This window comes from Antechinus flavipes, chromosome 4 (assembly GCF_016432865.1).
Source record: "Antechinus flavipes isolate AdamAnt ecotype Samford, QLD, Australia chromosome 4, AdamAnt_v2, whole genome shotgun sequence".
Lineage (NCBI taxonomy): Eukaryota > Metazoa > Chordata > Mammalia > Dasyuromorphia > Dasyuridae > Antechinus > Antechinus flavipes.
In genome coordinates this window covers 7,836,750-7,860,269 of record NC_067401.1, presented here as the reverse complement: position 1 = coordinate 7,860,269, position 23,520 = coordinate 7,836,750, and the positions used below count along the sequence as shown (strand labels likewise).

Here is a 23,520-nt window from a genome sequence, read left to right as displayed (position 1 = left end):
GAATTGATACAAAGTGAGATGAGCAGAACTAGGAGAACATTATAAATAGTAACAGCAATGTTGTGTGATGGTCAAGTGGGAATGACTTAGCTGTTCTCAGCAATCCGATGATCTAAGCCAGTTCTGAAGGACTTATGATGAAAATGCTCCCTTTTTTTCCCTTGGATTTTAGGATTTTGGGGGGTTTTTTTGTCTGTGTTCTTTCATAGTCTGACTAACATGGAAATATGTTTTGCCTGATTGCACATGTATAATTTATATCAAATTGCTTGCCTTTTTAATAAGGGGCAAAAGGAAGAAGGGAGGGAAAGAATTTAGAACTCAAAATTTTAAATACATACTAAAAATTGTTTTTACATGTAATTGGAGAAAAAAATAAACATTTAAGTAAGAAAAGTGTATACAGTGTAAATGGGAGTGGTCTCACAGGGAAGGCACCAGCTATTTGGTAAAGGAGGGAGGGAAAAAAAAGAGACCTGAAAAGGGTAGGATTTGAGCTGAATTTTGAAGGAAGGCCAGATGAAAAGAAGGCTTTCTAGGAATGCATGAAGGACAGCCAATAAGTATTTTTCCCTTTGGTTTCTTGGGCCCTGGAATGTGGAACACTGTTTTTCAAATCAGGCTTTTTTTAGTTTGTTGGTTAATGTTACTGATCTGTTGGTATAAGTTGGAAAATGTCGGATGTAAAAAGAAAAGCTATCAATGAAAAATATTTTTTAAAATGCATAGATACAATTAATATGAAGTGGTCATACAGCAATCTCTAAGCTCTCATCACTTTCAGTTATTGTAAGTTTAGATTAATTTCAACAAGATAGAAAAAATTTGTACTGAACTGTTTTCTTCTGTGTATCTTTTTCTTAAAATTGTGGTGGTTTTTTCATTTTTTTTTTTTAACATAGTTGGTGTGTTTGTATTCTGATTCAGTTCTCTATAGTTGGTCAATCAACAAGCATTTATTAAGCACCTACTATATGCCAGGTACCTAGTTAAGGAAGAGTTGGGGACAGAATTAGGGGCAGAATTGGAATTAATTATAAATGGAATAAATGGAATTGGAAACAGAATTGGGGTTAGAAACCTCAGAATTAGGGGTTGTTAGGTGGAATATTGTAATCATCCAATAGACTTGCCACTAGGCATCTGCCTGCAAGAAGTCCCTTCTCCTCCCTCCTCCCCTTTATTCTTTGATTCAATAATCCTGGCCTGTTAGCTCTTCAAAAAACAAGAGCCTCTACCTCTTGGCTCCAGGCATTTTCTCTGGCTGTCCCCCATATCTGTCATCCTCTTCCTCCTCACCCCTGCCTCCCTAGTACAGATTCCCTGATTTACTTCAAGTTCCAGCTAAATTCCTGCCTTTTAAAACCTTCCTAATCCTTCCTACATTCTGGCATCTTGCCTCTGTTTATTATCATCTCTTTCTCCTGTATATAACTAGTTGGTATAACTTGCTTATCGTCTCCCTCATTAGATTGTGAGCTTGTTGAAGGTAGATCTTTTGCCTTGAAGAGATTAAGTGCTGGATAAATGCTTATTGACTGAAGTGAGGAGATGCTTGAGACATGTGGACCCATGTGGGAGGCGGTGACAGTTTTCTAGGGAAGTTGTCATGAGCACCTGGATTGAGATAGGAGCCCTTCAGAGAGGAGTTGGATGAAATAAATGACGTGGAGATGGAAGCAGTGGAGTCAGACCAGTAATTAGCTGGCTATGTAAATTAAGGGAGCGTAGGAATTTGGAGGATTGATGATGTCTGCTGCACAAAAGGGACGTATGTGGGAGGAGTGAGTGGGAGAGGAGAACATGGGCTTGAGATGTCTCAGGGATGTCCAGTCTGAAAGGTCCCGGAGGTGTTGGCTGAGGAGGGCCTCGGGTTCAAGGGAGAGCCTGGGACTGGTGGAGATACAGCTAGAGATGGAGAGCTCTATCTGGGAGTTGATGAGGTGGAGAACGGAGGAACGATGGCCCTGGGACAGGATCGTGGGGGGCTGCTCTAGCCAGGGAGCAGGAGGAGGCTGTAAGGAAGAGGGTCCAGCAGAGGAGATGGAAGAGAAGTTATTGTTGTTGATGAGATCCTGGGGACATAAACCCAGGTGAGACAGAGTGAGCAGCAGGTTCAAGACAGGGACTGAGACAAAGACCATCAGATTTGGCAATCTTGGGATTTGGGGCAACTTTGGAGAGGAAAGTTTTAGTTAAGTGATGAAAGCAGAAGTTAGATTGCAAAGGGTTAAAGAGTTAGAAAGAGGAGAGGAAATCTGGGCAGTGAATGCGGACCACCATTTTTAGAAGTTTTGCTTAGAAAAGGATTGAAGTCATAAATCTGTTGGAGAAGACAAGATGAAATGAGTTCAAGTGCACACATAGAGGGATTGGCTTTGGTCAGGAAAAGGATCACCAAATGATTTTTAAAGAATAGGGGAAAGGAAAAGGAGAGAGAATGAAGTTTCAAGGGGTTTTGAGATTGGGGAGAAAAAAAGGAGGGAGTTCATGTCAAATGACCTTAATTTTCTGAGTAAAGGAAAAGGTAAGATCCTTAGCTTAATGGACCAAAGGCAGGTTGGGTGGGAGTGGGGAGTTGGGTGGGAGACAGTGAAGAGAGAAGATATGAGAAGCTTTAAGATAGGGGAGATTTGGAATCGTTTCTGTGCACAGAATTAAATTAAATAAAATGATTGCTTTACTGCAGTGAGAGACCAACTGAAGTTACTGTGACTTTTTCCATTTTGTGTGTGTAGTATTTAAATTTGACAACTACCAAATAAAATGAGCGTCTCTATAGAACAGAAAAAGAGTATTTCACATTATGATGTATATAGCTTACTCTTTTCTTTGAAAATAAAACAAATCTACCACTTTTGTAACCTCTGAAGCTATACTGTTTATCTGGGATTTCTTCTTTCCCTTCCTTTTATCCTCTTTCATGCATTAAAAAAAGTTCAGTGATTTTTTTCTTTCTCTTCCCCTTCCTTAACCCTATCTCTAATCTTCCTTCTCTTCCCACACTATCCCAACAGTTGAAAAAAAGAAATATAAAATAACCAATTTTTTTAATATTTTATTTTATTTTATTTAATAATAACTTTATATTGACAGAATCCATGCCAGGGTAATTTTTTTACAACACTATCCCTTGCACTCGCTTCTGTTCCGATTTTTCCCCTCCCTCCCTCCACCCCCTTCCCTAGATGGCAAGCAGTCCTATATATGTTAAATATGTTGCAGTATATCCTAGATACAATATATGTGTGCAGAACCGAACAGTTCTCTTGTTGCACAGGGAGAATTGGATTCAGAAGGTAGAAATAACCCAAGAAGAAAAACAAAAATGCAAATAGTTCACATTCATTTCCCAGTGTTCTTTCTTTGGGTGTAGCTGCTTCTGTCCATCATTTATCAATTGAAACTCAGGTCTCTTTGTCAAAGAAATCCACTTCCATCAGAATACATCCTCATACAGTATCATTGTCGAAGTGTATAATGATTTCCTGGTTCTGTTCATTTCACTCAGCATCAGTTCATGTAGGTCTCGCCAGTCCTCTCTGTATTCATCCTGCTGGTCATTTCTTACAGAACAATAATATTCCATAACATTCATATACCACAATTTACCCAGCCATTCTCCAATTGATGGCCATCCATTCAATTTCCAGTTTCTAGCCACTACAAAGAATGAATTGACAGATGGAAGAAAAGAACTATTTTTTAAATTTTCATGATAATTAAATTATGGCAATTTAATGTAGGCTTAATGTAAATGAAATATCAACTGTGACCATGCAGAGTTTACTTTTTAAAAATAAGTGATTTCACCCATGTGGATATTCTTTCTACAAATATAGATTATAACCTCACAGGGCTGCTACAAACATTTTGGCACATACAGGTCCCTTTCCCTTTTTTAGTATCTCTTTGGGGTATAAGCCCAATAGAAACACTGCTGGAACAAAGGGTATGCACAGTTTGATAACTTTTTGGGCATAATTCCAGATTGCTCTTCAGAATGGTTGGATTCGTTCACAACTCCACCAACAATGCATCAGTGTCCCAGTTTTCCCGCATCCCCTCCAACATTCATCATTATTTTTTCCTGTCATCTTAGCCAATCTGACAGGTGTGTAGTGGTATCTCAGAGTTGTCTTAATTTGCATTTCTCTGCTCAATAGTGATTTGGAACACTCATATGAGTGGTAATAGTTTCAATTTCATCATCTGAAAATTGTCTGTTCATATCCTTTGACCATTTATCCATTGGAGAATGGCTTGATTTCTTATAAATTAGAGTCAGTTCTCTATATATTTTGGAAATGAGGCCTTTATCAGAACCTTTAACTGTGAAGATGTTTTCCCAGTTTGTTCCTTCCCTTCTAATCTTTTTTGCATTAGTTTTGTTTGTACAAAGGCTTTTTAATTTGATATAATCAAAATTTTCTATTTTGTGATCAGTAATGGTCTCTAGTTCATCTTTGGTCACAAATTTCTTTCTCTTCCACAAGTCTGAGAGATAAACTATCCTATGTTCCTCTAATTTATTTATAATCTCGTTCTTTATGCCTAGGTCATGGACCCATTTTGATCTTATCTTGGTATGGTGTTAAGTTTTTTAACAAATCTGCATAGTTAAGCAAAATGAATTCCCACAGTGGCCATATCAGAAAACGTGCACTTCATTATGGTCTACAGTGAAAGGTGTCAGACATAATTATCTTTCCTCTAGACTCTTGGTTGGTCATTGATCCAAATTCTCAAAGCCTTGTTTGTTTTTACAAGAACAATTCCATTATTGTTCTGGTTCTGTTGTCTCTGCCAGTTCATATAAGTCTTCTCAATTTTCTCTGAAATCATCCCTTTTATCATTTCTTACAATAAAAGATTCATTATACTAGTAGACCATAATTTGTTCAGTATTTTCCAGTTGATATCAGAATAACCCTAGTTTCTTTCTCTGCTATTACAAAAAGAGCTGTTAAAAATATTTTTGTACATATGGGTCTTTCTTCTCTTTGATATCTTTGGGATAGAGACAAGTGTTATCCCTAGATCAAAAGCTATCAAAGTGAAATTGTTTCAAATTACTTTCCTGAATGGATGTACTGTTTCACAGCTCCAGCCGTATTGCCTTCATGTACCAATTTTCTAGCAGTTTTCCATAAATTGTCATTTTCCTTTTTTTTTTTTTTTGGTCATCTTTGCCAATCTGATAAGCATTGAAGTAGGAACCTCAAAATTAAATGAATTTTTAAATACAAAGTTAGCATAATTATATTACTTATACTCTATTATTTTGTATTCTTATTTATAATTTCTTTTAGCATAATTATGATTGAGTTCATTCAATCATATTTAGCCATTTTCCAATTGTTGAATACATGGTTTATTTCAGGTTTCCCTATTATAAATACTGCTGTTATGCAGTTTTGTAGAGAGGTCTTTTCTTCATCATTCCCAGGATATACTATTGAGCAGTGATGTTAAACTGAAATAGAAAAGAGTCTCTGTGGTTGCATGCTGACTTAAAAAATTATAAACTAGGGGCAACTAGGTGGTGCAGTGGATAGAACACCAGTCTTGAAGTCAGGAGAACCTGAGTTCAAATCTGATTTCAGACACTTTAACACTTCCTAACTATGTGACTCTGGGCAAGTTACTTAACCCCAATTGCTTCAGCCAAAATAAAAAAAATTTGCAAACTAACATGTGCTATATTGTAATTATATTTTATCTGTTTTGTTAAAACATTTCCCAATTATGGCATGTGGGAGTCTGTAAGTTTGACACCTCTATTCTTAATAGTGATATCAGTAAATCCAAAAGTATGAATAGATTATTTGTATTTGTTTTTTGATTGCACATTTCATTTTAAAAATTGGATTATTCCATACCTCTCATACATTCTTTAATGTATTTTATGTTACATTTTAGAGTTTTTCTTTTTTATTTAAGTTTTTAATGATTATTTGATAATTTGAAAAGTTTTCTTGTGGTGTTTGCTAATTTATATAGCTCTTTAAAATGCTTTTTCCTTTTATTCTTACATCATCTTCATTTCCAAGTATGTTTTCTTTCCCTCTACTATTCAATGAACCATTACTTACAATAATGAATAAAAAAGAAAATTTTAAATAAATGTTCAGAAAATTACCCCAAATATTAGCTGATCCTGACAGTCCTGTGTATATGGTATTATACAACTCAGAGTCTCCACTACTACAAAAAGAGAAAGGTTAATTCTCTCATTTCTTTAGGGTCAAAAGATCATTATCATTGTGTGTGTGTGTGTGTGTGTGTGTGTGTGTGTGTGTGTGTATGTATGTATACACACACATACATATAATGTGTGGTTTATGTATGTTTGCTTATTTATGCATATATACAAACCCCCAAAATATACCTATCTTCAAAATGTGTTTATATAATTTTTATCTTGCATACATGTATGTATACATGAGTGTATATGTATGTGTATATATACATAGATATTTTATATATACATGTGTGTGTTTTGATATACATATCTACATACAGCTATACCCACAGCCTCCAAATTATACTTTTTTAATTCTTATCACTTATATTGTAGATGTGTTTTTTCTTCCTGGTTCTTTTTATTTCATTCTGCATCAAGTCATATAAATCTTTCAGTACTTCTCTGAATTTATTTGGTTCATTGATTGTTGTAGTGGAGTGCTTCTGTGGTACAGTTATATATCGTGGTTATTTGTTTGGCCATTTACCAGTCATTGAGAATCTTTTTTTGTGTCCAGTTCTTTGTTAAAACAAAAGGTGTTATGTTTAATATATATTGGACTACTTACCATCTAGGGGATGGGGTGAGGGAAAGGAGGGGAAATTGGAACACAAGGGTTTGCAAGGGCTTATGTTGAATAATTGTCCACACATATGTTTTAAAAAATAAAAGGCTTTAATAAAGAAAAAAATGAAAACAAAAGGTGTTATTTAAATACTTTGGTGTATGTGTTAAATACACCAAAGTATGTTATAACTTTTCTTCAGTTTAAGTATTTGCTTAGCAGGGTGATTTCTGGATCATTGATATGGCTTTTGTAATCATGTTTTCAGTATAACTCCAAATTGCTCTCCAAAATGGTCAGACCAGTTCACAGCTCTATCACTAGTATTTGTCTGACTTTCCTTAGACACATATATGTATAGATATAGACTAAGAGCTCTCTCTCTACCCTAGAAATCATAAATGTAAAGGTCTCATATGCATTCATTCTTTCAAAAAAATTTTTTTCTTGACTTATTTTTCCTTAAAATTGTGAACTTTTTGTTTTTTCAAATGAATACAAGTGAATTTTGTTATTATTTTCTTTAACTCAATGGATTATCCCCTTGATAGTTTGATTTGTAGTGTATGGAATGGAGAGATGAAGAACTTACAGTAATGTGTGAATTCTTTTTTTCTTTATTTTCATTATTCCTGTGTTTCCCCTATGACCTGCATAAATATAATATGTGCAGGCATATTTACTTAGCCTTGGTTAGATACAGGCCTATATTTATTTAACCTAAGTTGGTGACATTTATCAGTGTTTGACATTTATCAATATTTAGTCTATTAGCTTGACCACTGTCTGCTTGATTATCTAAAGCCTGAAGGCCTGATTTTCTGTTTCCCAGAAATCAGGTGATTTCAGGGAAACAGAAACCTTCCATTCCAATCTCTCCGAATAAAAACACCCAATTAGATGCCTCCCCCGCAAAGCGCTCTTACTTGTGATGTAATCTCTTGTAACCAAATCTATAAAAACTGTGTATCTTTATTAATTCTTCAGTTCTCCTATTGTGAGTTTATCTAGTGGTGGGACTGCTCATTCTCATGAGAATTTAATGAATAATCTTTCTGCTTTCTACTTTGAGTGCTCTCTGAATAGTCAATTTGAATAAGGGTCTTTTTATATCCCACACAGTAGCATATTAAGTCTATAAATTAATTTAGGCAGTATCAGCATTTTTATTATACTTAGTGGGCCTAAATATAAATTCTTAATTTTATTAAAATGTTTTGGAATTGTATATATTTGAGCTTCAAATGTGTGCCTTTATAGATTGAGTCTCATATACTTTTTGCCTTATGTGTTTATTTTAATTGGAACTTCCCTTTTTAATATTTACTCATAGTTTTTTGTTATTGCTATATTGAAATGTTACTGATTTTTGTGGATTTATTTTGTATCCTATTTTATTCAAATTACTAATTTAGTTTCTTTACTGATTCTCTGGGGTTTTCCAAATGGACCACTCTATTATCAGCAATGGGATACTTTAGTTAATCTCTTTATTGATGTTTGTCTTTAGTTTCCTTCTATTATATTATTTAGCAGTGGGATTTCTAGAATAACATCACATAATAGTGGGGAGCTTGCCTTGGTCTGGTAGATTCCAGTTGAGGTCCTACAGCTATCAAAAGAGCTAGATCAGGGTTTCTTAAATTTTTTCTACTCACAGGCCTTTTTCACATGTGAAAATTTTATGTGACCCTGGGTATATAGGTATGTAAAATTGGTATACAAAAGAAACATTTACTGATAATAAATCATAATTTCACAGCACCCCCCACATTCAATTACAAGACCCTACATGGGGTTCTCAATTACAATTTAAGAAGCTGGGATTGAGATCAAGGTGTTGGTCTGAGAATACACCAATGAAATCCCGGTCCTTTTTTTTTTTTTTTTTTTTTCTTCTTCCCAGGCTAAAGTTCCCTAATTTTTTGTACAGAATTCCACTCTAGGACTCTTTTGCCATGCTAGTTGGAATTATGTGACACCACAAACTAAATATAGTATTTTAAATGTGTTTTGGCCTGGACTGGATTTTTGACTATTCTCATCCTGCACTCTGTGAAGTTTGATGTCATATTAGCTTTGTGATTGTCATGTAAAATGTTTCATGTATGTTGAATTTAAAGTTCACTAAAACCTGCATATATTTTCAAATGAACTTTTTAGTCACACCTCTTCTCCCCACAATTCCCCCCCCTCCACTGAGGGAATGGATTTTTGAACCCAAATATAAATTTTTGCATCTGTTTATTATATTTCCAGTTATTACTTCAGCCCACTGATTTGGCCTTCTGAAATCTTTTTGAATCCTAGCTGATACATATATTGTTAGTTTTCCTTCCCAGTGTGTGTGTGTGTGTAAGTAGAGGGAAGGAGGGGAGGAGGGAGAAAGAGAGAAAGGAACGGAGGGAGAGAGGGAGGAAGGGACAAAGGAACAGGGAAAGAAAGACAGAGAGAATTTACTTTTTGCTGCCTTGAAAATGAGTTATAAGCTGCTATGACTATTTTAATCCTGTAATCTTTTTACCTCAAAATAAAATCATATATTAAATTGAACATGGTAACTCTTCCTTCTTTGTCTATATCATACCCCTTCTGAATTTCCTTCTCTCTATAGTGTATTTAGAAATATTTTGTTGCTATTCTTTTTGTTTTCATATCTATTAATATACTATAGTTTATTCAGCTACTCCAAAGGCACTCTGTTATTTCAAGGATTAAGTATAAACTCAACTATTTGGCATTCACAGTCTTTCATAACCTAGTTCCAATTTACCTTGCCCCCTTTCTGTTTCTCCATACACTTCATCTCAGATATTTCTATCTCTTATCTATCTTTGAACTGAGTTCCATGATTATTTGAAATTGGAGAAGGAATCCTTTTCAATTCTATCTCTCAGAATACTTAATTTTCTTCAAGGAAAGTTTTAAATAAATTCCTCTCCTGTTTCCCATCCTCTAGCTGGTGGTGCCTTCTTCTAGAGAAGTGCTTATAAACAACCCTCTGTGGTGTAATGTGTGGACAATATACTTTTGAGCTTCATCTGCATTCTTAATGTCTTATTCATCACTTTCAGTCTAGAGACAGTAAACAAAGAAAAATCATTCCAGATTTTTAGCCTTTGCTGATTTTCAAGGTAAACAAATGCTCATGCTGAAAATTTCATAATTGACTCTCCCGAGCCAGGATAACCTTGTTCCAGCATCCTGGCTCTCCTTTTTCTCTCTCAAATCTGTTATCTATTTTATACTTGAGGCAGCATGACTTTTATTTTTCCTGTTTGAATTTCCTGTAATGCTATATAGTAATCCTTGATAGTTTAATTAGTCCTGAATCTTTATGTAAGTGTAGGTAATAGTGTCATTTTTTATTATTTTGGCCAGCCTTTATATTTATTGACCAACCACTTTGTTAATATATTTTATTACATAGTTCAGCCATGAACATTTAATATCACTCCAGTTATTGAAGACTTTATGTCTAAAAAGCATAGTTTGTCTAGTATTTCACCTGTCTTTTATTTCAGTTCTTCCTCAACAATGTTTATTTTACCTGTTTCAAATTGAGCATTGTTTCCTTGATGGAAGTAAAATAAACTGAACTTGCTGTCACCAATGTTTCTTTTTGTCAGTACAACCGAAAAATAGCTAGTTACTTGTTTTTATTTCTTTCAGATTCCATTAATCAAGAGTCCAGATTTGGAACCAAGATAACAGATCAGATGCAGGACTTTTGTATGAAGACATCATCCAAGGAAAAACAACCAAAGGTTCTTCCTTTGCATTCCAAGATGACAGATGCTGGAAAATGTGATGTTAATTTAGAGAAACAGAAGGGAAACCCAAAGAGACAATCCAGACAAATAACAATCACTCCCAGAAAAACTGTTAGTAAAGGGAGGGCACCCAGCAAAAATTTTAGCTTGGGGTCAGTTCCACTGTGGAAAAGGAAACGTCTCAGAAAATATGAGACACGTAGAACAAGTGTTGGGCATTTTTCAGGTCTAGATATAAAGAAGAACCTTTCTAAGTATAACAAATGTAGGAAGCCTTTCAGTTACCACTCAGACCTAATTAAATTCCATAGACTACATGCTCGAGCAAAACTTCATGAAAATAATGAATGTAGAAAAGCCTCTGGGAGACAATCAAATCTTATTAAAAAATTGGGCATTCTTATAAGACAGAAATATTACAAACGTAACAAATATTGGAAAGTCTTTAACCGGAGGGGAGAACTAATTTATCAGAGAATTCCTCCTGGAGTAAAATTCTTTGAGTGTAATGTGTGTGGGAGTGCTTTTAAAGAAAAAAAAATGCTCCAAAAACATGAAAAAATTCATACTGAAAAGAAACGTTTTGAATGTAATAAATGTAGGAAAAGTTTCAGCCGAAAAGAAAATCTTATTACTCATAAGAGAACTCATACTGAAGTAAAATCCTTTGAATGTGATGACTGTGGGAAAAGTTTCAAACGAAAGGTACATCTTGTTAGACATCAAAAAATTCATACTCGAGTGAAATCATTTGAATGTAAAGAATGTGGGAAAATCTTTGGTGAAAGGGGACACCTCAGTGCCCATGAAAGAACTCATACTGGAGAGAAATCTTTCCTGTGTAGGGAATGTGGGAAAACTTTCAGTGAGAGTAAAGCTCTTAAAAGCCATGAGAAAATTCATAGTGGAGAGAAACCCTTTGAATGTGATATATGTAGGAAAGCCTTCAGTCAGAAGGGACACCTGATTTCTCATCAGAGAACTCATACTACAGCAAGACCTTTTGAATGTAATGTATGTAAGAAATCCTTCAGTCAGAAGGGACACTTGGTTTCTCATCAGAAAACTCATAAATGTAATGAATGTGGGGAAATCTTTAGTGATAGTAATGTACTCAAAGACCATCAGAGAACTCATGCTGCAGAGTTCTATGCATGTGATAAATGTGGGAAAGGCTTCATACAGAAATCATACCTTGTTAAACATCAGAGAACTCACAATGAAGAGAAACGATTTGAATGTAATGAGTGTGAGAAAGTCTTTCGTACAAAGGAACACCTTGGTACACATCAGAAAACTCATACAGGTGAGAAACCTTTTAACTGTAGGGAATGTGGGAGAGGCTTCAGCCAGAGGGAAAATCTTGTCAAACATCAGTCAACTCATACTGGGGAGAAACCATTTGAATGTAATGTTTGTAAGAAATCCTTCAGGCAGAGAGCACACCTGGTATCTCATCAGAGAATTCATACTGGAGAGAAACCCTTTGAATGTAATGAGTGTGGGAAAGCCTTTAGTGAGAGGCGAACCCTTAATAGACATAAGAAAACTCATTCTGGAGTGAAACCTTTTACATGTAATGTATGTAAGAAAACCTTCAGTCGAAGGACAGGCCTTATTGTCCATCAGAAAATTCATACTGAAGAGAAAGTTTTTGAATGTAATGTATGTAGGAAATCATTCAGTCAGAGGAGCCATCTACTTTCTCATCAGAGATCTCACGCTAGAGAAAAATCTTTTGAATGCATTGAATGTGGACAAACCTTTGATAAGAAAGAGATACTGGAAAATCACCAGAAAAGTCATGCTGAAAAGAAGCCCTTTACATGTGATGAATGTGGGAAAGGTTTCATGAGGAAGGCATACCTTGTTAGACATCAGAGAACTCACATTGGAAAGACACTCTTCAAGTGTAGTGAATGTGGGAAAGCCTTTGGCCAGAAGGTACAACTAATTTATCATCAGAAAGTTCATGCTAACACAAAAACTTTTGAATGTAGCGAGTGTAAGAAAGTCTTTGGTGACAAGGTACTCCTTAGTAGACATGAGAAAACTCATTCTGTTGTGAAACCTTTTAAATGTAATGAATGTAAGAGAGCCTTCAGCCAAAGGACAAGCCTCATTATCCATCAGAGATCTCATTCTGGAGAGAAACCTTTTCCATGCAATGTATGTGGGAAATTTTTCACCCAAAAGACAGTTCTCATTTCTCATCAGAAAATTCATTCTGGTGGGAAACCCTTTACGTGCAATGAATGTGGGAAAGGTTTCATCCAAAAGATAGTTCTCATTAGCCATCAGAAAACTCATACTGCAGAAAAACCTTTGACTTGTATTGAAAAAATGATTTGTACTGAAAAACTAGTGACTTGTACTGAGAAAGTGACTAGTACTGAGAAAGTGACTAGTACTGAGAAAGTGACCAGTACTGAAAAAGTGAACAGTACTGAAAAAGTGAACAGTACTGAAAAAGTGAACAGTACTGAAAAAGTGACCAGTACTGAAAAAGTGAACAGTACTGAAAAAATGACCAGTACTGAAAAAGTGAACAGTACTGAAAAAGTAGAAACCTCTAGTAATAGTAAAATACCCCAAAGCCAACCAAAAACTAATTCTGGAGAGAAGCGATTTTGTTGTGGTGAATGTGGGAAAGGCTTTTGCTGGAGAGCAAACCTTATTAGACATCGGAAAATTCACACTGGGGAGAAACCCTTTGAATGTAATGAATGTGGGAAAGCCTTCATTGAGAAAAATTATCTCGTTGCCCATCAGAGAATTCATACTGGAGAGAAACCCTTTGAATGTAACGAATGTGGGAAAGCCTTCAGTCGAAGAACAAATCTTATTACCCATCAGAGAATTCATACTAAAGAGAAACCTTTCCCATGTAATGAGTGTGGAAAAGCCTTCAGTAGGGGTAAAGCCCTCAAAAAGCATCAGAGAATTCATACTGGAGAGAAATTTTTTGAATGTAATGTATGTAAGAAGGGCTTCAATCATCGGGGCCACCTGGTTTCTCATCAGAGAACTCATAAGAAAGAGAACCCTTTCTCATGTGATCAATGTGGGAAAGTCTTTAGTCGAAGGACGGTTCTTGTTAGACATCAGAAAACTCATTCTGGAGAGAAACCTTTCTCGTGTAGTGAATGTGGCAAAGCTTTTGGTGAAAGTGAAACCCTCAAAAGGCATTGGAGAGTTCATACTGGAGAGAAGCCCTTTGAATGTAATGTATGTAAGAAAGCTTTTAGTCAGAAGGGACACCTGCTTTCCCATCAGAGAACTCATTCTGCAGTGAAACTTCTTGAACATAGTGAAAATGGAAAAACTTTTCATAAGAAGGATAATCTTAATGCCCTTCAGAGAAGTCATACTAGAGACAAACCTTTCGCATGTATTAAATGCAAGGAAGCCTTCAGTGATATTAAAGAATTCAAAAAGCATCAGAAAATTCATACTGAAGAGAAATCTTTGGAATGTAATATTTGTAAGAAAGCCTTTAGCCAGAAGGAACACCTGATTTCTCATCAAAAAACTCATACTGCTGTGAAACTCCTTGAACATAATGAAGGTGGGAATACCAGTGAGAAGGATCGTTTTACTACTCATCCGAGAACCTATACTGGGGGAAAACCTTTTGCATGTACTGAATGTGGGGAGACCTTCAGTGAGAGTAAAGATTTCAAAAAACATCAGAGAACTCATAGTGGAGATAAGTCTTTCAAACATCGTGAAGGAAGGGAAGCCTTCAGCGAGCGTAAAGACCTCAAAAAACAGCAGAGAACTCATAGTGGAGACAAATTTTTCACGTGCCTTGAATGTGGAGAAGACTTCAGTGACAATGAAGCCCTCAAAAAGCATCAGGAAATTCATATTGAAGTGAAACCCTTTGAATGTATGGTGTGTAAGAAAGCCTTTAGTCAGAAGGAGCACCTGATTTCTCATCAAAGAATTCATACCTCGGTGAAACTTCTTGAACGTAATGAGGGTGAGAAAACCTTCAGTGAGAAGGATCATCTTATTACCCATCAGAGAACGCAAACTGGGAGAAAACCTTTCACACATTGTGAATGGGGGGAAGCTGTCACCGAGAGTAAAGACCTCAAAAAACACCAGAAAACTCAAAGCGAAGACAAATCTTGCACATGCCATGAATGTGGGAAAGCCTTCGATGACATTGAGGCCCTCAGAAAGCATCAGAAAATCCATACTGGAGAAAAGCCTTTTGAATGTAATGTATGTAAGGCAGCCTTTAGCCACAAGGAACACCTGACTTTTCATCAAAAAACTCATACCTCAGTGAAACTCTTTGAATGTAATGAATGTGGGAAAACTTTCAATGAGAAGGATCATCTTATTACCCATCAGAGAACCCATCCTGGGAGAAAACCTTTCATATGTATTGAATGTGGGGAAACCTTCAGTGACAATGAAGCCCTCAAAAAGCATCAAACAACTCATTCTGGAGAGACCCGCTTTGAATGTAATGTGTGTAAGAAAGCCTTTAGCCAGAAGGAATACCTGATTTCTCACCAAAAAACTCATACCTCAGTGAAACTCTTTGAACGTAAAGAGAGTGAGAAAACTTTCAGTGAGAAGGATGCCCTTAGTACCCATCAGAGAATCCATACTGGAGGAAAACCTTTCACATGTATTGAATGTGGAAAAACCTTCAATGAGAGTGAGACCCTCAAAAAGCATCAAACAACTCATTCTGGAGAGACTCGCTTTGAATGTAATGTGTGTAAGAAAGCCTTTAGCCAGAAGGAAGACCTGATTTCTCACCAAAAAACTCATACTTCAGTGAAACTCTTTGAACGTAAAGAGTGTGAGAAAACTTTCAGTGAGAAGGATCCCCTTAGTACCCATCAGAAAGCCCACATTGGGGGGGAACCTTTCATATGTATTGAATGTGGGGAAACCTTCAGTGACAATGAAGCCCTCAAAAAGCATCAAACAACTCATTCTGGAGAGATCTTTGAATGTAATGTGTGTAAGATCACTTTTAGCCAGAAGGAACGCCTGATTTCTCACCAAAAAAATCATTTTTTAGTGAAACTCTTTGAACGTAAAGAGAATGAGAAAGCTTTAAGTGAGATGGATCCCCTTAGTACCCATCAGAGAATCCATACTGAAGAAAAACCTTTCACATGTATTGAATGTGGGAAAACCTTCAATGAGAGTGAGACCCTCAAAAAGCATCAAATAACTCATTCTGGAGAAACATGCTTTGAATGTAATGTGTGTAAGAAAGCCTTTAGCCAGAAGGAATACTTGATTTCTCATCAAAAAACTCATACTTCAGTGAAACTCTTTGAACATAAAGAGAGTGAGAAAACTTTCAATGAGAAGGATCCCCTTCATACCCATCAGAGGATCCATACTGGAGGAAAATCTTTCACATGTATTGAATATGGAAAAACCTTCAATGAGAGTGAGACCCTCAAAAAGCATCAAACAACTCATTCTGTAGAGACACGCTTTGAATGTAATGTGTGTAAGAAAGCCTTTAGCCAGAAGGAATACTTGATTTCTCATCAAAAAACTCATACTTCAATGAAACTCTTTGAACATAAAGAGAGTGAGAAAACTTTCAGTGAGAAGGATCCCCTTTGTACCCATCAGAGGATCCATACTGAAGGAAAACCTTTCACATGTATTGAATGTGGAAAAACCTTCAATGAAAGTGAGACCCTCAAAAAGCATCAAACAACTCATTCTGGAGAGACCCGCTTTGAATGTAATGTGTGTAAGAAAGCCTTTAGCCAGAAGGAATACCTGATTTCTCACCAAAAAACTCATACCTCAGTGAAACTCTTTGAACGTAAAGAGAGTGAGAAAACTTTCAGTGAGAAGGATGCCCTTAGTACCCATCAGAGAATCCATACTGGAGGAAAACCTTTCACATGTATTGAATGTGGAAAAACCTTCAGTGAGAGTGAGACCCTCAAAAAGCATCAAACAACTCATTCTGGAGAGACTCGCTTTGAATGTAATGTGTGTAAGAAAGCCTTTAGCCAGAAGGAAGACCTGATTTCTCACCAAAAAACTCATACTTCAGTGAAACTCTTTGAACGTAAAGAGTGTGAGAAAACTTTCAGTGAGAAGGATCCCCTTAGTACCCATCAGAAAGCCCACATTGGGGGGGAACCTTTCATATGTATTGAATGTGGGGAAACCTTCAGTGACAATGAAGCCCTCAAAAAGCATCAAACAACTCATTCTGGAGAGATCTTTGAATGTAATGTGTGTAAGATCACTTTTAGCCAGAAGGAACGCCTGATTTCTCACCAAAAAAATCATTTTTTAGTGAAACTCTTTGAACGTAAAGAGAATGAGAAAGCTTTAAGTGAGATGGATCCCCTTAGTACCCATCAGAGAATCCATACTGAAGAAAAACCTTTCACATGTATTGAATGTGGGAAAACCTTCAATGAGAGTGAGACCCTCAAAAAGCATCAAATAACTCATTCTGGAGAGACATGCTTTGAATGTAATGTGTGTAAGAAAGCCTTTAGCCAGAAGGAATACTTGATTTCTCATCAAAAAACTCATACTTCAATGAAACTCTTTGAACATAAAGAGAGTGAGAAAACTTTCAATGAGAAGGATCCCCTTCATACCCATCAGAGGATCCATACTGGAGGAAAATCTTTCACATGTATTGAATATGGAAAAACCTTCAATGAGAGTGAGACCCTCAAAAAGCATCAAACAACTCATTCTGTAGAGACACGCTTTGAATGTAATGTGTGTAAGAAAGCCTTTAGCCAGAAGGAATACTTGATTTCTCATCAAAAAACTCATACTTCAATGAAACTCTTTGAACATAAAGAGAGTGAGAAAACTTTCAGTGAGAAGGATCCCCTTTGTACCCATCAGAGGATCCATACTGAAGGAAAACCTTTCACATGTATTGAATGTGGAAAAACCTTCAATGAGAGTGAGACCCTCAAAAAGCATCAAACAACTCATTCTGTAGAGACACGCTTTGAATGTAATGTGTGTAAGAAAGCCTTTAGCCAGAAGGAATACTTGATTTCTCATCAAAAAACTCATACTTCAGTGAAACTCTTTGAACATAAAGAGAGTGAGAAAACTTTCAGTGAGAAGGATCCCCTTTGTACCCATCAGAGGATCCATACTGAAGGAAAACCTTTCACATGTATTGAATGTGGAAAAACCTTCAATGAAAGTGAGACCCTCAAAAAGCATCAAACAACTCATTCTGTAGAGACACGCTTTGAATGTAATGTGTGTAAGAAAGCCTTTAGCCAGAAGGAATACTTGATTTCTCATCAAAAAACTCATACTTCAGTGAAACTCTTTGAACGTAAAGAGAGTGAGAAAACTTTCAGTGAGAAGGATTCTCTTAGTACCCATCAGAAAACCCACACTGGGGGAAAACCTTTCACGTGTATTGAATGTGGGGAAGCCTTCAGTGAGAGTCAAGACCTCAAAAAACATCAGACAACTCATATTGGAGATAAATCTTTCACATGTAATGAATGTGGGAAAGCTTTCGGTGACAGTGAGGCGCTCAAAACACATCAAAAAATTCATACTGGAGACAAACCCTTTGAATGTAATGTTTGTAAAAAAGCCTTTAGTCAGCAGGAACACTTGATTTCTCATAAAAAAACTCATGTTTCAGCGAAATTCTTTGAATGTATTCAGTGTGAGAAAACCTTCAGTGAGAGGGATCATCTTATTATACACCAGAAAATCCATGCTGGGAGAAAACTTTTCTCACGTCGTGAATGGGGGGAAGCCTTCAGCGAGCGTAAAGACTTCAAAAAACATCAGAGAACTCATAGTGGAAAGAAATCTTTCACATGCCACGAATGTGGAAAAACCTTCAATGAGAGTGAAGCCCTCAAAAAGCATCAGAAAATTCATACTGGAGAGACACGCTTTGAATGTAATGTGTGTAAGAAAGCCTTTAGTCAGAAAGAGCACCTTATTTCTCATCAGAAAACTCATACCTCAGTGAAACTCTTTGAATGTAACGAATGTGGGAAAACTTTCAATGACAAGGATAGTCTTACTACTCATAAGAGAACTCATAGTGGAGAGAAATCTTTCACTTGTAATGAATGTGGGAAAGCTTTCAGTGAGAGTGAAGCCCTCAAAAAGCATCAGAAAATTCATACTGGAGAGAAATCCTTTGGCTGTAATCAATGCGGGAAGGCCTTTGGTGAGAAAGAACACCTTATTACACATCAGAAAACCCATACAGGAGAGAAAGCCTTTGAGTGTAGTGAATGTGGAAAAAGCTTTAGCCGGAGGGAAAACCTTGTTAGACATCAGATAATTCACACTGGGGAGAAATCTTTTGAACGTAATAAATATAGGAAATCTTTCAGCCAGAGGATGCACTTCATTTATCATCAGGGAATTCATGCTGGAAAGAAACCTTTTGAATGTAGTGAGTGTGGTAAAGCCTTTAGTGAAAAGCGAACCCTTAATAGACATCAGAAAACTCATACGGGAGTGAAACCCTTTAAATGTAATGAATGTAAGAAATCCTTCAGTCGCAGGACAATCCTTATTATCCATCAGAGAACTCATACTGGAGTAAAACCCTTTATGTGTAATGAATGTGGCAAAGCCTTCAGCCAAACAGGACATGTCATCCGACACCAGAGAACTCATACTGGAATGAAACCATTTGAATGCAATGAATGTGGCAAATCCTTCAGCGAGAAGGATCATCTTATTACCCACCAGAGATCTCATACTGGAGAGAAACCCTTTGCGTGTAATGAATGTGGGAAAGCCTTTAGCCGAAGGACAATCCTTATTACCCATCAGAGAACACATACTGGAGTGAAACCCTTCGAATGTAATGAATGTAGGAAAGCTTTCAGCCAGCGGGGACATCTCATTTATCACCAGAGAATTCATACTGGAGAGAAGCCCTTTGAATGTAATGAATGTGGAAAAGCCTTCAGCTGGAGAGCAAACTTGCTTACTCATCGGAGAACTCATACCGAAGCCAAACCCTTTGCGTGTAAAGAATGTGGGAAAACTTTCATTGAGAGGCAAACGCTTTTTAGACATAAGAGAACTCATGCTTCACCAAAGTCCTGTTCGGCGTAATGGATTCGGATAGGCTTTCGGTGAGAGGCAGACCATCATCAGACAGAAGAGAAAGAATACGGAATTGATAGCCTTTGATTTTTTATTAATATGGGAAAGTCTTTAGTGAGAATAAAGTACTAAAAAGCCACCAAAGATGTCAGACTGGAGAGAAAGGGAACTGTTCCAGGGAGAATTACTGGATTATTTGAACACTTGACAAGATGGTCTGGTTGAAAGCTAGATATTATCCTATATGTATACACACACACATATATATAAACATATATATGTACGTGTAGGATAATATAGGATATATATCCTATACATATGTAATCCCAGTGCAATTTGCACTCATTCACCAATCATGACTCTTACCTGCTTTTTCTGCCCCCACTTCCAATTTGTTTCCACCTGCCTTTCAACACCAAACTGGAGGTCCAGTAGACATCTTAAACTAACTATCTCCAACCCACAACTCATGTTTTTCCCTAAACCTTTCCTCCTCCTACCTTCCCTATTATCTATCCACCAATCTCTCCGGCTCATAACCTAGGAGTCACCTTGAACTGTCTCATGTGTCCTCCCCCTGCCCCGGGTATCCCAAGCTATTGCCAAAATCTGTTGATTTTACTTCTGTCACATCTCATTGGTGCCCACTTCTCTCTGACACTGCGCCACCATGGTAGTGCAGACCCTCATCACCTCAGACCTGGACTATTGCAATAGCCTGCTGGTAGGTCTGACTTCATGACGATCCACCCTTCCTTCAATGATTTTCTCAAAGTGAAGGTCTGCCCATGTCCTTCCGAAAACTCCAGCGGCACCTGTTGCCCCTATGATCAGATACAAAATGCCCTGTTTGGCATTCAAGCTCTTCCTCACCCAGCCCCTTGTACTTTTTTAGTCTTAAACTCACCCACCACCATGTTCTCGCTGATCCGGTGACCCTGCTCTCATGGCTGTTCCATGAACAAGACCCAGCCTTCTCCTGGGCATTTTCCTGGTTTCCTTTAGTCCCAACTAAAATTCTGTCTTTTCCAAGAAGCCTTTCCCAAATCCTCTTAATTCTAGTGCCTTCCCTTTGTTATTGCCTCCTCATCCTGTACATAGCTTACTTTGTACATATTTGTATGTTATCTCCTCCTTAGGTCGTCAGTTCTTGCGAGCAAGGACCGTCCTTTGCCTTTTTTTTTCTTTTTATATTTTGAACCTGGCACACAGTAGGTGATAAATGTTTATCAGTTGACAAAGAAAACACAGCAGAACCCCCAAGGAGGAGTTCAAAAGATGAGTAGATCAACTCACTCTAGGACTGGGGTCCTGGTCTCTGGACTTTTTGCTCATGGGATGCCCTTGCAGATAGGGGCAAAAGGGCAGCAACAGGCCTGTGGCAAGGTGGACAGCTGTGTGACTGAATGGGATGGATGGTATCTTCACATCCCCAGATACCATTAGGGACAGTAGAATTCCACAAATCAGTGGAGCAAATGTGACTGAGTCAGGATTTGATTTCTCGATCATTTTCCCCAAATTACTGCAATCTTTTCTGTTTACTTAAGGGTAAATTTACCCATGTTTTCTTTCATTTTATTTTTTATTCTATGTAACAGCAAAATCAAAGATGAAAGCAAGAATAAAATCCATGTAGAAACACTAAGTTTTATTTCTAGTTAAAACAAATGTGTATATTTTCACATGACCAAAAAAGGTCTCTGCTTCCGTTGCCACTGCGCTTCAGCTGCTTTTCCCCTTTGCCCCTGTGAACTTCCATTTGGGGAAGGGTCTAGACCAGCCATCTTTTGTTCTCTGAACTTTATCACCAGGTTTGCTCTCTACCTTTTCAGTTTCCTTTTATGTGTTGTCTTATTAGAATGTAAACTCCTTGAGGGCATGAACTGCCTTTTTGCTTCTCTTTGTATCCCCAGTACTTAGCACAGTGCCTGATACATTGTAAGTGTGCTTAATGCCTGTTGACTTTTGGATATTTTCTTTATATTTATATCGATGTGATATTGTTGTTCCTTATATAATCATCCTCAGTGGGTATATTGTTCTTAGTCTTTACTCTTCACTTTGTATTATTTCATACAAATTTTTTTCTTTGGAATTATCAGATGAGATGATAGTAGATATTACGAATACCTGATTTCAGATCTGACCGCAGATGCTTATTAGCTGTGTTACCCTGGGTGGGTCATTTGGTTTCAGCTTCCTCAACTATAAAATGGGGATAATAATAGTACCTACTTCCCAGGGTTGTCATGCGGATCAAATGAGATATTTGTAAGTTGCTTGACAGAGTGCCTGACGCGTGTAACCTGGCACTGTGTAAATGCGAGCTTCTATCATCATCATCTTCATTATTAGATGTGTCGTATCTTAGGACACGTCATTATTATATTATTTTCATAAAAATGTGTTTACTCATTTCCCTCAAAGAAAATGAAGAGGGATTTTGCTATTAAGAATAATGCTTCTATGAGTATTTTTGTGCAAATATCTATATCCCTGTTACTGCTATTGTATCCTAATGCATGAGATCTGTGTAAATGCTATTGGGCATGGGACTGAATTTCTATGGCTCCGAGATAGATTCAGGTCTTTTTTTTCATTGGAAAAGTCCCCGACATCAGCCTGATGCATCATATGCCATCATTGGCACTTCTGCGGCCATCTTCTGCTATTGGTGGACCCACAGTTACTCTCATAGCTACCAGCCCTTCTTTTGCCAAGCTATATTATTCATTTGTTTCATTCTATCATTTTTTTTCCCCACTGTGGCTTCTATATTTCTTGTACTAGAAAAACTCATTAAGATGACATGGTCACGCTGATTTTTTCAGTGTCTTAAAAAGCTGACTTGCTAGATAGCAACAAACATAATCGTTTCCATATACAAATGAAGAGAAAAAGAGGGGCTTAGGGCCGTCTCTGAGCCTTCCGGTGGTGACCAGACTGCCTATCTCTTGACCCTAAGCCTTTCCAGAAAGTATCACGAATAGCCACCAGCACCAGAGCTCTGCGTCCGTCTTGCCTTCCCCTTTTGCTCAGGCCTCTTGAGTCCTCAGCTTTTTTCTGATGCGATGGCGCTCCCTCTGGCTTTACTGCCTCACCTGCCCCTTTCCCCCGAGATCCTCCAAGCCTTACCATATGCTGTGCCTCGATCCCCTAAATCCGCCGGCCCCGCCATCTCAACTACCTGGATGAAGGTCTGTCGTGTGGGACCCGCTGGCCTTGCCCTCTGCCCCGCTGCTGCACCCGCCTGCTCTGCACCTGAACCGTCTTTGATGTGTTAAGAGTGTGAGCTCTTCAGGAGCAGATAGGTCTTGATTTTTCTATTTGTATCCCCAGTGCTAGCCTAATGCTTGGTGTATTGTGAGCACTTACTCGATGTTTATTTATAACCGTGAATCTTTTTAAAAGATGAATTCTGAACTTAAACACCAGTTAAAAGCTAGCATTTCCATATTCATAATAGAACAGAAACAAGATTTCATATGAAACTGAATCTCAATTATTTTGGCTTGTGTTTGTTTGTAACTATATAATAAATTAAAATATAACTTTCAAAGTTGTCTTGCTTGTGTGTGATTTTTGTCTTCTGCTTTTAAAAATAATGCGTCAGTACCCTTATCTTTCCTTTTTTTTCCTAACTCTCTTCCTAGTCCTCTCCCAGTTTCCAATTTATAGGAAACAAAAAACCTCATAACAAATTCATGTCGTCAGATAAAACAAATTCCCATATTAGCCGGATCTGGCAATGTATGTCTCGTCGTAGAGGGCAACTTCGTCAGGCCTCTAGCATCGATTCTATTTCTTACAAGTTTTTAAGGAGGGTTTTTTTTTGGGGGGGG

At 37.2% G+C, this 23,520-nt stretch overlaps 1 protein-coding gene across 1 annotated transcript in view; it reads left to right on the top strand.

Annotated features, from left to right (window-relative positions):
* The window catches only part of LOC127563068 (uncharacterized), a 31,018-nt gene extending 7,781 nt beyond the window's left edge, over positions 1 to 23,237 (top strand). The window contains exon 6 of the mRNA XM_051999274.1: positions 10,485 to 23,237. Coding sequence (XP_051855234.1) covers positions 10,485 to 19,684 — 9,200 coding nt within the window. The 3' untranslated portion in view covers positions 19,685 to 23,237. The remainder of the gene's footprint in view (positions 1 to 10,484) is intronic.
* The last annotated feature ends 283 nt before the right edge of the window (positions 23,238 to 23,520 follow it).